Raw genomic sequence first — 11,143 nt, forward strand, 5'->3', positions numbered from 1 at the left:
TCTCACGGCCGCCCGAAAGTGCCGGTTTCACGCGATGCATGGCGGGAGATTTTCTCATTTGCATGGAGGCGGGGCGGAGCCCGGAGCGTGTCCTCCACCGTCCCGTCGTGCCCCGGGCGCGCGTGCGCGCGCACGCGCGTGAGCCGCCGTGGCCGGCGGAGGAAAATGGCGGCGGAGCGCTGAGGGACGGGACGGGACCGCGCCGGGACAGCTGAGCCGCTCGCCGCGCCCGGGCCGCGCCGCACCGCCCCGCCCCGCCGAGAGACCCCCATGGCCACGGGGACATCCCGGCGGCCGCGTCCCTGATGCGCCTGCTCCGGCCGCGTAGCTGCCGGGCCCCGCTGAGCGCCCAGGCCTGACCCGTTGGGCCTGACCCGCCGCCGTCCCGAGGCGTCTGCGCCGGGCAGGGGCCGGGGAGGGGGACGGAGGCAGCGCCCGCCCGGCCCCAACCCGGCCCCCGGAGCAGCAGCAGCGTTTGGGGGCCCAGCCCTCAGCAGCCCCGCCGCCAGGATGTCCGAGAATCAGCCCAACGCCAACAACCACCACCCGGCCAACAACGCCGGGGCCGCCGGCGGCAACAACCGGGGCGTCCGCAACCCCAACCTCAACCAGAACCCGCTGATCAACGTGCGCGACCGCCTCTTCCACGCGCTGTTCTTCAAGATGGCAGTGACCTACGCGCGCCTCTTCCCTCCCTCCTTCCGCCGCATCTTCGAGTTCTTCGTTCTTCTCAAGGTGAGGGGCAGCTCCTCCTGCCAGCCGAGGGCAGGAATTTCGTTACAAACACAGAAAATCGTGCTTCCAGCCTGTGTTTGGAGCACGCGCTCCGAGCTGTGCCCGGAGCTCCTGTGGGCTCCTCCTGTGAGGGAGAACCATGGTGGTCCCGGTGTTCTCTGGACTTTGGAGCTCTTCCAGATCTGTAAATCCAAAAGCAATTGCTGAGCCATCTTTCTGGGCAGCCAGGCTAGCGCGAGGCAAGAGAGGGTTCAGTTTTTATTTCCTAGCAATCACACTTTTTTGGATACATTTCCCTCATGACCTACTGGATTGTTGGAGTTCTGTTGGAGTCTTGTCTTTTCTGGAAGCAGTTGAGGCACAGCCCCGTTCTAACCCAATTTCTTTCAGCAGTGCCAGGATGTGTCACTGTGTGACCTCACCTTACTGCTGGGTGATGGGGACCCTCCCAGAGGTCACTGTCCTTAGATAAAACCCAGGATGGGAAATTAGAGCAAGGAGAAGAGGAGAGCAGCTTGCCAGACAACAGCAGCACACTTTTCTAGGTTTCTACAAGAAAACATTCAGCACAGCTTGTTTCATGCTGCACAGACACGTTTTCTACTTTCTCAGGGTTGAAAACTGAAAACATTTGGGTTTTTCACATCCCTCTTCCCTCTCCCAGTTGTACACCTGCATCCCAGCAAACTGGCTGGGACAGGGATAGTGCTAACAGTTCAGTGGCTGGGCAGAGTGGTTGGGAGCTGTTTGTGTTGCTTCTGCCTCTGATCACAGCTCCTCCCAGAGAAGGAATGACTTCCTCAGGGCTCTGTGGTGAGCAGCCTGCAGGGTCAGGGGTCAGCAGCCTGCTCCCAGCTCTTTTCCAGCTGCTGGCAGGAGGAAAGTGGGAACCCACATTCCCATCCTGAGCCCTGGAATTGCTCCTGGCTCTTCTGTGGCTCCTGTAACTAGGGAGGTGGCTCTGCTTTTCCTTCCCTCACGTCTCCCTGTGCAGCTGCTCTGCAGAGTGATGTTTACCAGGCTGTTTGTTCGTCACAAATAGGTCAGGGCAGCAGGGCTGATGAGGACAGAGCAGCACAGGGTGGCTGGGAAGGGAGATCTGAGCTCAGCAGTGCCACTCTCTGTGCCAGCTGTGCTCAGAGCTCTGAACTTTGGACGTCTCTCTTCACTCCAGGGAACAAGGTTTTTTTAGTCCACCCTGCTTTGCTGTGGTTTCTGGCTGTTCCTGGGGTGAAGGCAGGGCAGGGAGCTGTGCTGCTCAGGGGCCAGTTCAGTCTCCTCTGAGGCAGGACCTGTTCTTTGGGACAGCAGATCTGATGTGGGTTTGGATCATCATGCCCAGGGGTGGGTTTGCTTTGCTTAGAGTTTGTTTTATTCTGCCTTTACAAAGCTGGCTTCTCTAGGTTTCAGCAGGAAACACTTTGTGCTGAGGAGGGAAGGGCTGGAAGGCACTGACGTGTTTCCATGTCCTTCAGTGTGCCTTGTGGCCTCATCCCACACTGTGCTGCGTGGGGTCAGTTTTGGGGATGCTGTTTGATGCAGGACCTGTTTCAGAAGGTTTCTTCCTTCACTGCCAGCTCTCCTGAGCAGGAGCAGTTGGTTCTGATGCCTTTGGTGCGTTCCCTGTTGGTCCTGCCAAGTTCTGGCTGCTGCATTGTTGATACAGAGAAGCATCAAAACTCTTGTCCACTCACCCAGATTGTTCTGGTGTTTCACAGGCAGAGAAGAGCTGGTGATAACTAGAGGGTCTCACAGTGTGTTTTTGTCTCCTGCCCTTTAGGCTCTCTTTGTGCTCTTCATCCTGGCCTACATCCACATCGCCTTCTCCCGCTCTCCCATCAACTGCCTGGAGCACGTGAGGGACAAGTGGCCCCGCGATGGCATCTTGAGGGTGGAAATCCAGCGCAACTCCAGCCGGGCCCCCATCTTCCTGCAGTTCTGCGGGGTTGAGAAGTTCCCAGGAATGGTGGTTGAGTCCACCACTGAGGAGGAGGAGGAGGAAGAGGAAGAAATGACTGTGGATATGTTTGAAAACAGCTCCATCAAGGTAAGGATGTGCTCCCTGTGTGCATTGGGGAGGGGAGCCTGGGTGATGGGCTGGGAAGAAGGCTTGATTGGAAGTGAAGTCTCTGTGTGATCCCTTTGTCTCCTGGAAACAAAGCCTGTTCCTTGGCTGCTCCTGAGTCCCTCCATTGGCCTCTGATGGTTTAAGACAGAAAGGAAAGCCAGAGAAAATGTCCTTTCGGAGGTGGGGGGTGGCCTTTGTGTGGATAGAGGGAGCATGGCAGGTGAGAGGTGAAGAGGCTGCTGATGAGGCTTTCCCTTCTCTGGTTTCCCAACAGTTTGAGCTGGATATTGAGCCCAAGGTGTTCCTCAAGCCATCCCGGGTGAGCAGCACTGAGCTGCCCCACAACGACAGCCAGGAATTCTCATTTAGTGACTCAGCCACTAAAGGTATGCAGCCTCTGCGGGAGACTGTGTCCGAGTTTGAGATGCTAGCCCGAGCAGGTAATCACACCTTCACTGCTACCTGTGCTCCTCCTTCCTCCCATCATCATCATCCTCCCCACACATCCCATCCTGGCTCCTTGGGGCAGCTGCACGGTGACCTTAAATGTCTTCCCAGTGTGTTTACCTGGGGTTAATCCTGTCAGTGCTAACAGCAGACCCACAGCAAGCTCTGCCCTGAGGGTGGGGGGAAGGCTGGGTTTGAAAATTTGCCAGGCCTAGAGGCTTCAGATCAATCACAGGTGAATGAAAGCTCTTGGCCTGGCAGGTTCTTGTGGTGATTGGTGTCAGGTATCTCAGATGAGCCTGAACCCCCTGTTCTGATCCATTCAGTATCCTCTGCAGTCCACAGGGATCTCCTGACAGTGACATTCCTCCTAACATGAGCAGGGTTTGGGCTGTGTTCTGGGTGCTGAGCCAACACCAGCACTTGGAGCAGCCAATTTGCTACAATTAATTAATCCCAAAAGCCACCCAGCGGGTTTTGGTGGATTGCAATACAGCAGTGCTGTTCCACTCGGATGTTCCCTGGTCTTATCACCCATTTCCTACCTGACCTAAGCTGCTCAGGCCTTGCAAACTCCAGAGGGAGATTTAGAAGCTTTGTATTATTTAAAATGGAATTCCAATATGGAAAAACTTCTGTTTCTAGTGGTTAAGGTAGGAAATAAGGAAATCTACAGGGGATATTTATCTTAAAATAAAAATGTAGACTTGGATTCTTTGGTTTTTTTCCCACAAAATTTGGCCTCTTTCACTACACTGTTGTCCCTGTGGAGACTGGAATTCTTTACTTTGCAGACACAGTGGGGTTGTGGCTGTGGAGCAGGATGGGACTGGACACTGTCCTGTTTCTTGGTCTTGCAGTGGATTTTCTTGAGGCTCATCCAGAGCTCATTAGTCCTGAATTAAAGGTCATTAAGACCAGAGAGCAGTAAATGTTTTTGGTGCAGGACCTTTATTGCTGGTGCCTGAGTTCTGAGAAGAGTCACGTTGTGCTGGGCTGGGGCACTGGTGGGAAGTCCCTTGTTTTGCAGAATGCCTGGTTGGAAACAATCCAGAAAAGGAGAGGAAGAGAACAGACTGTTTCCCAGACTAGTTACAAAATTCACATCTTTAATTCAGTCCCAAATACTCGACTTTATTGTTATTTTTCCAGGTTTTCTGTCTTCTCAGTGCACCAAATTTTATGTTTAGTCAGAATATTTTATCACCGAAAAATACTTTATTATACAAAGGAAGTAATTATTTGTTGATATTTAAACTCTTGATTTCCTTTTGAGCTTAAAACTGTTTATAATGGAAACAAAAGACAAACCCAACAACCCAGCTTGTGTTTGCTGCCCAATAAGGGTATCAGGAGATCTCTGTCAGTACTGGGTTAGGTGTGTCTCTGTTCAGTTCTTGTGTCCCTTTAACTGTCACTGTGGTGCCAGGAGCTGCCTGACAGCTGCCTCCCCCCTCCTGGAGATACACCCTGGCAGTCTGAAAGAGCAGGGATTAAATTGCTTGGCTCTGGCTTAGTGGGAGATTTTGTCCTTTCAGAGATGATGTAGCAAAAAAGCATCTCATTGGAACCTTTCTTGGACAAAATTAAAAAAAAATAAACCAAACCAGGGAAACTTCAGGCACCACCAGTTTTTGGGGAAAGCTGTAATTGCTGCTGCCTTCAGTTCTGACATGTAATTGCAGCAGTGACCTCAGTCCCCTGGGAATTGCAGGGCTTTTGCCTCTGGAGCATTTACTTGGTGTTCAGTAGGTGTAAAGTGGATTTTCCTGCTGGTTCCCAAACAACATGGGAAGCAGAAATTGAACAGAGCAAGAACAAGTGGCTCTGGGCTTTCCAGGCAAAGATGTGGGCAGGTTCTGGGCAGAGCTTGGAACTGCTGCCCTGAAGCTTTCCCAGAAATCCCACATTAAGTACTAATGTCATGGGAATGGGCTGTAATTCCAAAGAATTTGTATTGATTTACGTTTAATTGGTTGAGGGACACCTGGAGCCCCTTTTCAAGAACATGGAGGGAGGGAAGGGAACCCAAAGGGGGTGTTTCTTTGTGCTGCCTGTTTGCAGCTGTGGGTGCTGAGTGTCCCTGTGTCTCTGTCCCAGTGTGGCCACAGGAGGAGTACATTGTGGAATACTCTCTGGAGTACGGCTTCCTGCGCCTGTCCCAGAGCACCCGGCAGCGCCTCAGCATCCCCGTCATGGTGGTGACCCTGGGTGAGTGGGGGGCAGGGCAGGGGGCTCAGGGGTGGATATCTGCAGTGCAGACACCTCCACACCAGCTCTGGGAACTCTGCTGAAGCTGGCAGTGCTTCCTTCCCACGCAGGAGAGCTGCTGTGTGCCTTTAGTAGGTCACAGCTTTTCAGGAGGAGCTGTCTGAAATGGTGCAGCCTGGTTCAGTGAGCCCTGATGTCATGCCCAGCACAGTTTTCCCACATGGAGCAGGGAAGAGCTCTCTCCCTGGCTGGAGGCACTGAAGCTCTGGGCTCAGTGTGGAGCAGCAAAGTTAGAGCCTGGTGGCCAGATAAACTGTGCAGATGCTGGGGACGGTGCTCACAGATCTGTCACACTGTGTGGTGCTGTGCCCCTGTGAGCACCAGCAGGTCATTTCCCTGAACAGTCTTTTCTTCTGGCATTTGCTCCATTAAAACCTGTCTAAGTCAGGAACACAGCCTCAGACCTTCTGGTGCCTGTGAACCTCTGTATCTGTTACTGCAGCAATCAGAGAGGAGCTCATCACTTCCTCCCACTCAATCTGAAGCAGAGCTGGATGGCAGCTTTCCTGTGCAGTGATGGGTAGTCAGGGTGAGCCCTGGAGATAGGCCAAGCCTAGAGGGCAAATTCCCTTTGTATCTGTGCCAGGGCAGAGTGTGACATCCCTGACAATCCTTAAGGCCTGACTGCCATTTGCCCTTTAGTGTGGCTGGATCTGACAGGGGCTGAGATTTTCCCTCCCAGTCCTCCCAAGTTTGGTTCTACTGCCCCAAATCCACATGCAGATGCAGCTTTGCTGGCACAAGTATCCCTCACCTTGTGCCTTTGTGGCTCCAGGTGTGAACAGTGTGAAGGGGTTTTTGTGTTCTCTCTAGATCCTACCAGGGATCAGTGCTTTGGGGACAGGTTCAGCCGCCTGCTGCTGGACGAGTTCCTGGGCTACGATGACATCCTGATGTCAAGTGTCAAAGCTTTAGCTGAAAATGAGGAAAACAAAGGTAAGGCCTGGAGGAGTCTCAGCAGTGGCTGCTTGGAGCAGTGGGTGTTTGTTCTATGGATGCCTGACTATCATCTTCTGACTATTGATTAATCTGTAATGCAGGGAACAGCTCCCTGTGTTATTGTCAAGGACAAAATGAGAGAGGCAGGAGGGGAGAGGTGTCTGGAAACGTGATTTCCTCCTGCCTCACTGCCCTGCATGACAATGAGTGCTGCCCTGAGGATTTGCTCCAAATCCAGTTCCTTTAGCAAGCACTGGAGCTTGGTTCTTAGTCTGTGACTTAATCACACTGAGCTGGTGTTTGTGCTTTTTCTCCAGGTTTCCTTCGTAACGTGGTGTCTGGGGAGCATTATCGCTTTGTCAGCATGTGGATGGCCAGGACATCCTACCTGGCAGCCTTTGTCATCATGGTCATCTTCGTAAGTCCCTGTGAGCTGGGCAGTGCCTGCACTCAGCCTGGTGCTGGGCAGGGAGTGGTTGGTGTTAGAGCAGAGCTCTCTTCTGCTTTTAAAGTGCAGTTGGTGGAGGATGAGGTCCTACTCTGGGGCAGGGTTTTGTTAGTTTGGGGTTTTTTTTAAGTTCCTGAAGTCCACCAGTGAAATGAAGGGAAGAGCTGACCTAAAATGCAGTGTTGTGTTTTTTGTCAAAAGGGAGCTCTGTTAGTTTCTAAGTGTCCTTAAAACACTCCAACTGTCAGTACAGGCTGCAGACATTTGTCCTCTGAGACTTTTAAGAACAACCCAGACTGATTTGCCAGTAGTGATCAAGATAAACCAAGTGATGATGTGTGAGGTGAGGTGTTCTCAGATACACATCAGACAAGATCCCAAGCTGTAACTACCCCGTGTTTGTTGTTTTGGGTGGCTGTGGGTGACTGTCTCTTTGTGTGTGGCTGTCCCACCCATGGGGCAGGTCTGTGCACAGTCACACTGTGGGCACTGAGGAGGAACTGAGTGCAGGGAGGTGCTGGGAGCTGCAGGAGGAGCGGGCTGGAGGACGGGAGAATCCCTGCTCCCAGCTCTGTGGGTTGGTGTGGCCCCAGTGCAAACATTCAGGATTGGTCCCTACACAAACAAATCCCTTACTGTCTGTTCCCCTGCAGCAGCACAGAGATTAATTGCTGTTTGTGAAGCTCTAATTACTCTTTGGGAAATGGCTCTGTACAGCTCTAGCTAATGAATGTGGGATGTGCAAGCCCAGGCTCGCCCGTGCCTGTGCCGCACTGCGATTCCAAATGACTCCCTGCAGCCATGGGGCTCTAATCTGCCTCCCCTTCTCTCTCCTCTTCCAGACTCTCTCTGTCTCCATGCTGCTGCGCTACTCACACCATCAGATCTTTGTCTTCATTGGTAAGGACTGCCTGAGGGGTTTGGGTTGTGCTGGGCACTGTGCCTGCTCCAACACAGGGTATTGTAGAGTCACAGCAGGTTTGGGTTGGATCCTTGAGGATCATTAGTTGCAGTTTAGAAGGGTCCTGCACAGGGCTCTGTAGCTGCACAGGGTATTCCTGCTATGCTCCTGCTCCCAGTCACTGCAGTTGCCAGAGCTGTTCTCTGTCCTGAGAATTATTGGCTGGAGGCAGAGGATGTGGCTGCACTGAGCAGGCAGTACTGTAAAGATAGAGGATTCTGTGGCCCTCCATCCTCCCCATGCCTCAGTGTGTTTTCTCTTTTGCAGTTGACCTGTTGCAGATGCTGGAGATGAACATGACCATTGCATTCCCTGCTGCTCCACTCCTCACTGTCATCCTGGCTCTGGTCGGTAAGGACTTGCCTCACTGCTTGTGTCTGCAGCACGTCCCTCTGGGATCTGTGGGAAGTCTAATTCCCTGTTCCAAGCTGGCCATGGCAGGTGGTTTCTGTGGCTGCTCATCACAAGGCAGAAGGCTCTGGAATTTGATGGCACAGTGAGCTCCATTGTCCTTCTGGGTGTCCCCTGGAAAAGCAGCAGTTTGTTGGGAAATCCCAGAACCCAAAGCTTTGTCTGTCCCTGGAGCTCGTTGCAGACTCACACTCTGTGGCCACGTTGCATTTGTACAATTTAATTTAAAAAGCAACAAAACCTTCTGAAATGTGCACTGCAGGATGCAGCTGACCCGTGGGACGTGGCAGGCAGAACATTCTTGGCTGTAGCTGCTGTCATAAGCAGGGCTCTGGGCAGGTGCAGTCACAGCCCTGCTCTGAGGTGACAGACGACCCCTTCCCATGCCCTGCCAGGTGCTGATGTCCCCTCTGTCCCCCAGGTATGGAGGCCATAATGTCTGAGTTCTTCAATGACACCACAACTGCATTCTACATCATCCTCATCGTGTGGCTGGCAGACCAGTACGACGCCATCTGCTGCCACACCAACACCAGCAAGAGGCACTGGCTCAGGTAAGGGCTGGCTGTGGCCACATTCCCTCTGCCTCTGGGTCCTTCCCAGCACCACCAGACACAACAGCCTCACTCCTAAGGGTGTTATCTGTGTGGCTGTTTGGGAGCTGCCCCACACATGAGGGTTCATTTGGGGTTTGAGCCTGGATCTTGGAATCACCTTGATTTCTGTTGTTTTGTACTGTTTGTAGACAAGCAACTCTAATTTGTGTCACTCCATGCAAAGTACCCCTGCTCAGGCTGGTGCTGGGAGGAGAAGGGAGCTCACATTTTTTCTGATTTTTCTTGCCTTCTTGTCCAGATTCTTCTACTTGTACCACTTTGCCTTCTATGCCTACCATTACCGTTTCAATGGGCAGTACAGCAGCCTGGCACTTGTCACCTCCTGGCTCTTCATCCAGGTGAGTCCCTGCAGGGCTGCTGCAGGGGGGTTGTGTCAAACTTCCTCTCAAGCTGGGTTGGAGGAGGCATCCTTATTTCTGTAAGAGACAGGATTAAGCCTGGTTTGAAAATGGAGCAGCAGAATGAGGCTGCAGAAGAGGGGATGTTTGGGTTGCTACCTCCAGTCCAGCTGTGGGGCTGACAGTAACCTGGTGCCACATGGGTGTTGGGAAGGATTTCTGTCCTGTCCTCCTGGAATAAATCCTGGGGTGGGTCTGCTTTGCAGAGGAGCTGTTCAGGTCTGTGCAATGAGGATGCTGGCAGGACCAGCTCCAAGCTGTTGTCTGATATCCTGGATCAAGCAGATCTCTTGGGTGTCTTTGGTTGTTGAACTGCTTCAGGGTGGGAAGAGGGAATAGAGCATGGGCTGGAGGAATGCCATCATCCTTTTCCCAGCCTTTGAAAGTGAAAAGGGGTTGTACTCTGTTGCCAGTCTTCAGAGAGAAACTATAAAGCAGCTTGCAGTCGTCACAGTGGAAGGGATAAATCTTTGCAGCCTTGCTGCTGATGTGGGTATCAGAGCAGCTGGATTTTCAGGAGCAGTTTGATTTTCTTGGGATGTGTTGACCTGTGACTCAGACCCAAGGTGACACCTTTCCCTTTCCTCCACCAGCACTCAATGATTTACTTCTTCCACCACTACGAGCTGCCAGCCATCCTGCAGCAGATCCGGATCCAGGAGATGCTGCTGCAGAACCAGCAGGTCGGGCAGGGCACCCAGACCACGCTGCAGGACAACCTCAACAACAACACCACGGCTGCCCCAGTGGAGGCCGGGGGCCGCCGAGCCCCGCTGGCCACTGGCCCCCCCGGGGAGGGCAGCGCTGCGGCCACCCTGAGCCCCGGCGAGGCCTCCAGCGTCATCGCCGCCGCCGCCTCCGTGGCCACCGACCTCAACTGGGTGGCCGAGACGGCCGCCATCGTGACAGAGGCCTCGTTTCTGTCTGACCTGAGCACCTCCCTCCTGGAGCCCAGCATGGTGCACGAGGCCGTGGCCAACGGGACCCCGCAGGAGGCGGCCGCGGCCTCGGGGTTGGTCGCCCGCATCAGGGTCAGCAGCGAGCACCCGGAGACGGCCGTGGGCTCCATCACCATCGAGGTCACCTCGACGTCCGTGGTGGCTGCAGCAGATGCTGCTGCTGGGGCTGCACCCCCTGCCCCACTGCAGGAGGGGGTGGTCCCCAGCCCCTCCCTTCCCAAGCAGACTGAGGCTCTCGAGGGCTCGGACAGCCGAGCAAAACCCAGTGGCAAAAACTGCACGGGCAGCAGCAGCATGGCAGAGCCCCTGCCAGCCTCGGGAGGGGACAGTGACCAGGACAGAGCTTTGGAGGACCGGGGGGAGAGCAGCCCCTGCCCAGCACCAGCAGAGAGAACACCCAGCTCAGAGCCAAGCTCCAGGAACCTGTCCTGAGCCCTGTTGCTGTCACTCTGGACTGCCAGGAAGGCATTTGGATTTTGTTTGTTACTATTTCTCACTTCACCATCATCCTTAACCCATGGATCCCTCTGAGCAGAGCTGGAGCAGCTGGGACAGAGCAGGGCTGCTGTGACCTCCCTCCCCTAGGAAAGGCACAGGGGGCTGTGGGAAGGATGGGGGGGGGTTGGTCCCCTGGCCCACACGGCTCCAGGGCTCCTCTGAGGCCACAGGTGAGCCAGCCACCTGTTCCCACCCTGCCTCGCTCGTGCCCTGGCTTTTCCTTGTCCCCAGTCCCCAGCTTTGCCCCTGCAGCTCTGTTTGCAGTTCAGGTGCTGATCCCAGGTGGGAGCTGACTTGGGACAGGCCACAGGCTTGGCAGCTCTGTGGTTATAGGAGGAGCAGATAGAACAGACACAGTGTCCAGCCCCTGTGGGAGATGCACAGAGGTGAT

At 54.1% G+C, this 11,143-nt stretch overlaps 1 protein-coding gene across 2 annotated transcripts; it reads left to right on the plus strand.

Annotated features, from left to right (window-relative positions):
* Positions 1-111: 111 nt before the first annotated feature.
* Positions 112-10,740, plus strand: TMEM259 (transmembrane protein 259). Of its 2 annotated transcripts, none has more exons than XM_079328697.1 (11): positions 112-735; positions 2,516-2,782; positions 3,078-3,243; positions 5,351-5,461; positions 6,335-6,457; positions 6,778-6,878; positions 7,751-7,808; positions 8,137-8,220; positions 8,702-8,834; positions 9,136-9,235; positions 9,889-10,740. In XM_079328697.1, exons 1-11 carry the CDS (start codon positions 511-513, stop codon positions 10,684-10,686), a joined length of 2,166 nt encoding a protein of 721 aa, XP_079184823.1. In that variant the 5' UTR covers positions 112-510; the 3' UTR covers positions 10,687-10,740. The 2 variants fall into 2 exon arrangements, with proteins under 2 accessions (XP_079184823.1, XP_079184824.1); XM_079328698.1 differs by having other exon boundaries at positions 3,078-3,189.
* The last annotated feature ends 403 nt before the right edge of the window (positions 10,741-11,143 follow it).

This window comes from Erithacus rubecula, assembly GCF_903797595.1.
Source record: "Erithacus rubecula genome assembly, chromosome: 28".
In the NCBI taxonomy this organism is placed as follows: domain Eukaryota; kingdom Metazoa; phylum Chordata; class Aves; order Passeriformes; family Muscicapidae; genus Erithacus; species Erithacus rubecula.

Bases quoted from the DNA above. Each gene is read 5' to 3' on its own strand.
- TMEM259 (XM_079328697.1), top strand. From the start codon at position 511: ATGTCCGAGAATCAGCCCAACGCCAACAACCACCACCCGGCCAACAAC. The intron at 6,458-6,777 runs GTAAGGCCTGGA...CTTTTTCTCCAG, and splicing joins TGAAAATGAGGAAAACAAAG to GTTTCCTTCGTAACGTGGTG. The intron at 6,879-7,750 runs GTAAGTCCCTGT...CTCCTCTTCCAG, and splicing joins TTGTCATCATGGTCATCTTC to ACTCTCTCTGTCTCCATGCT.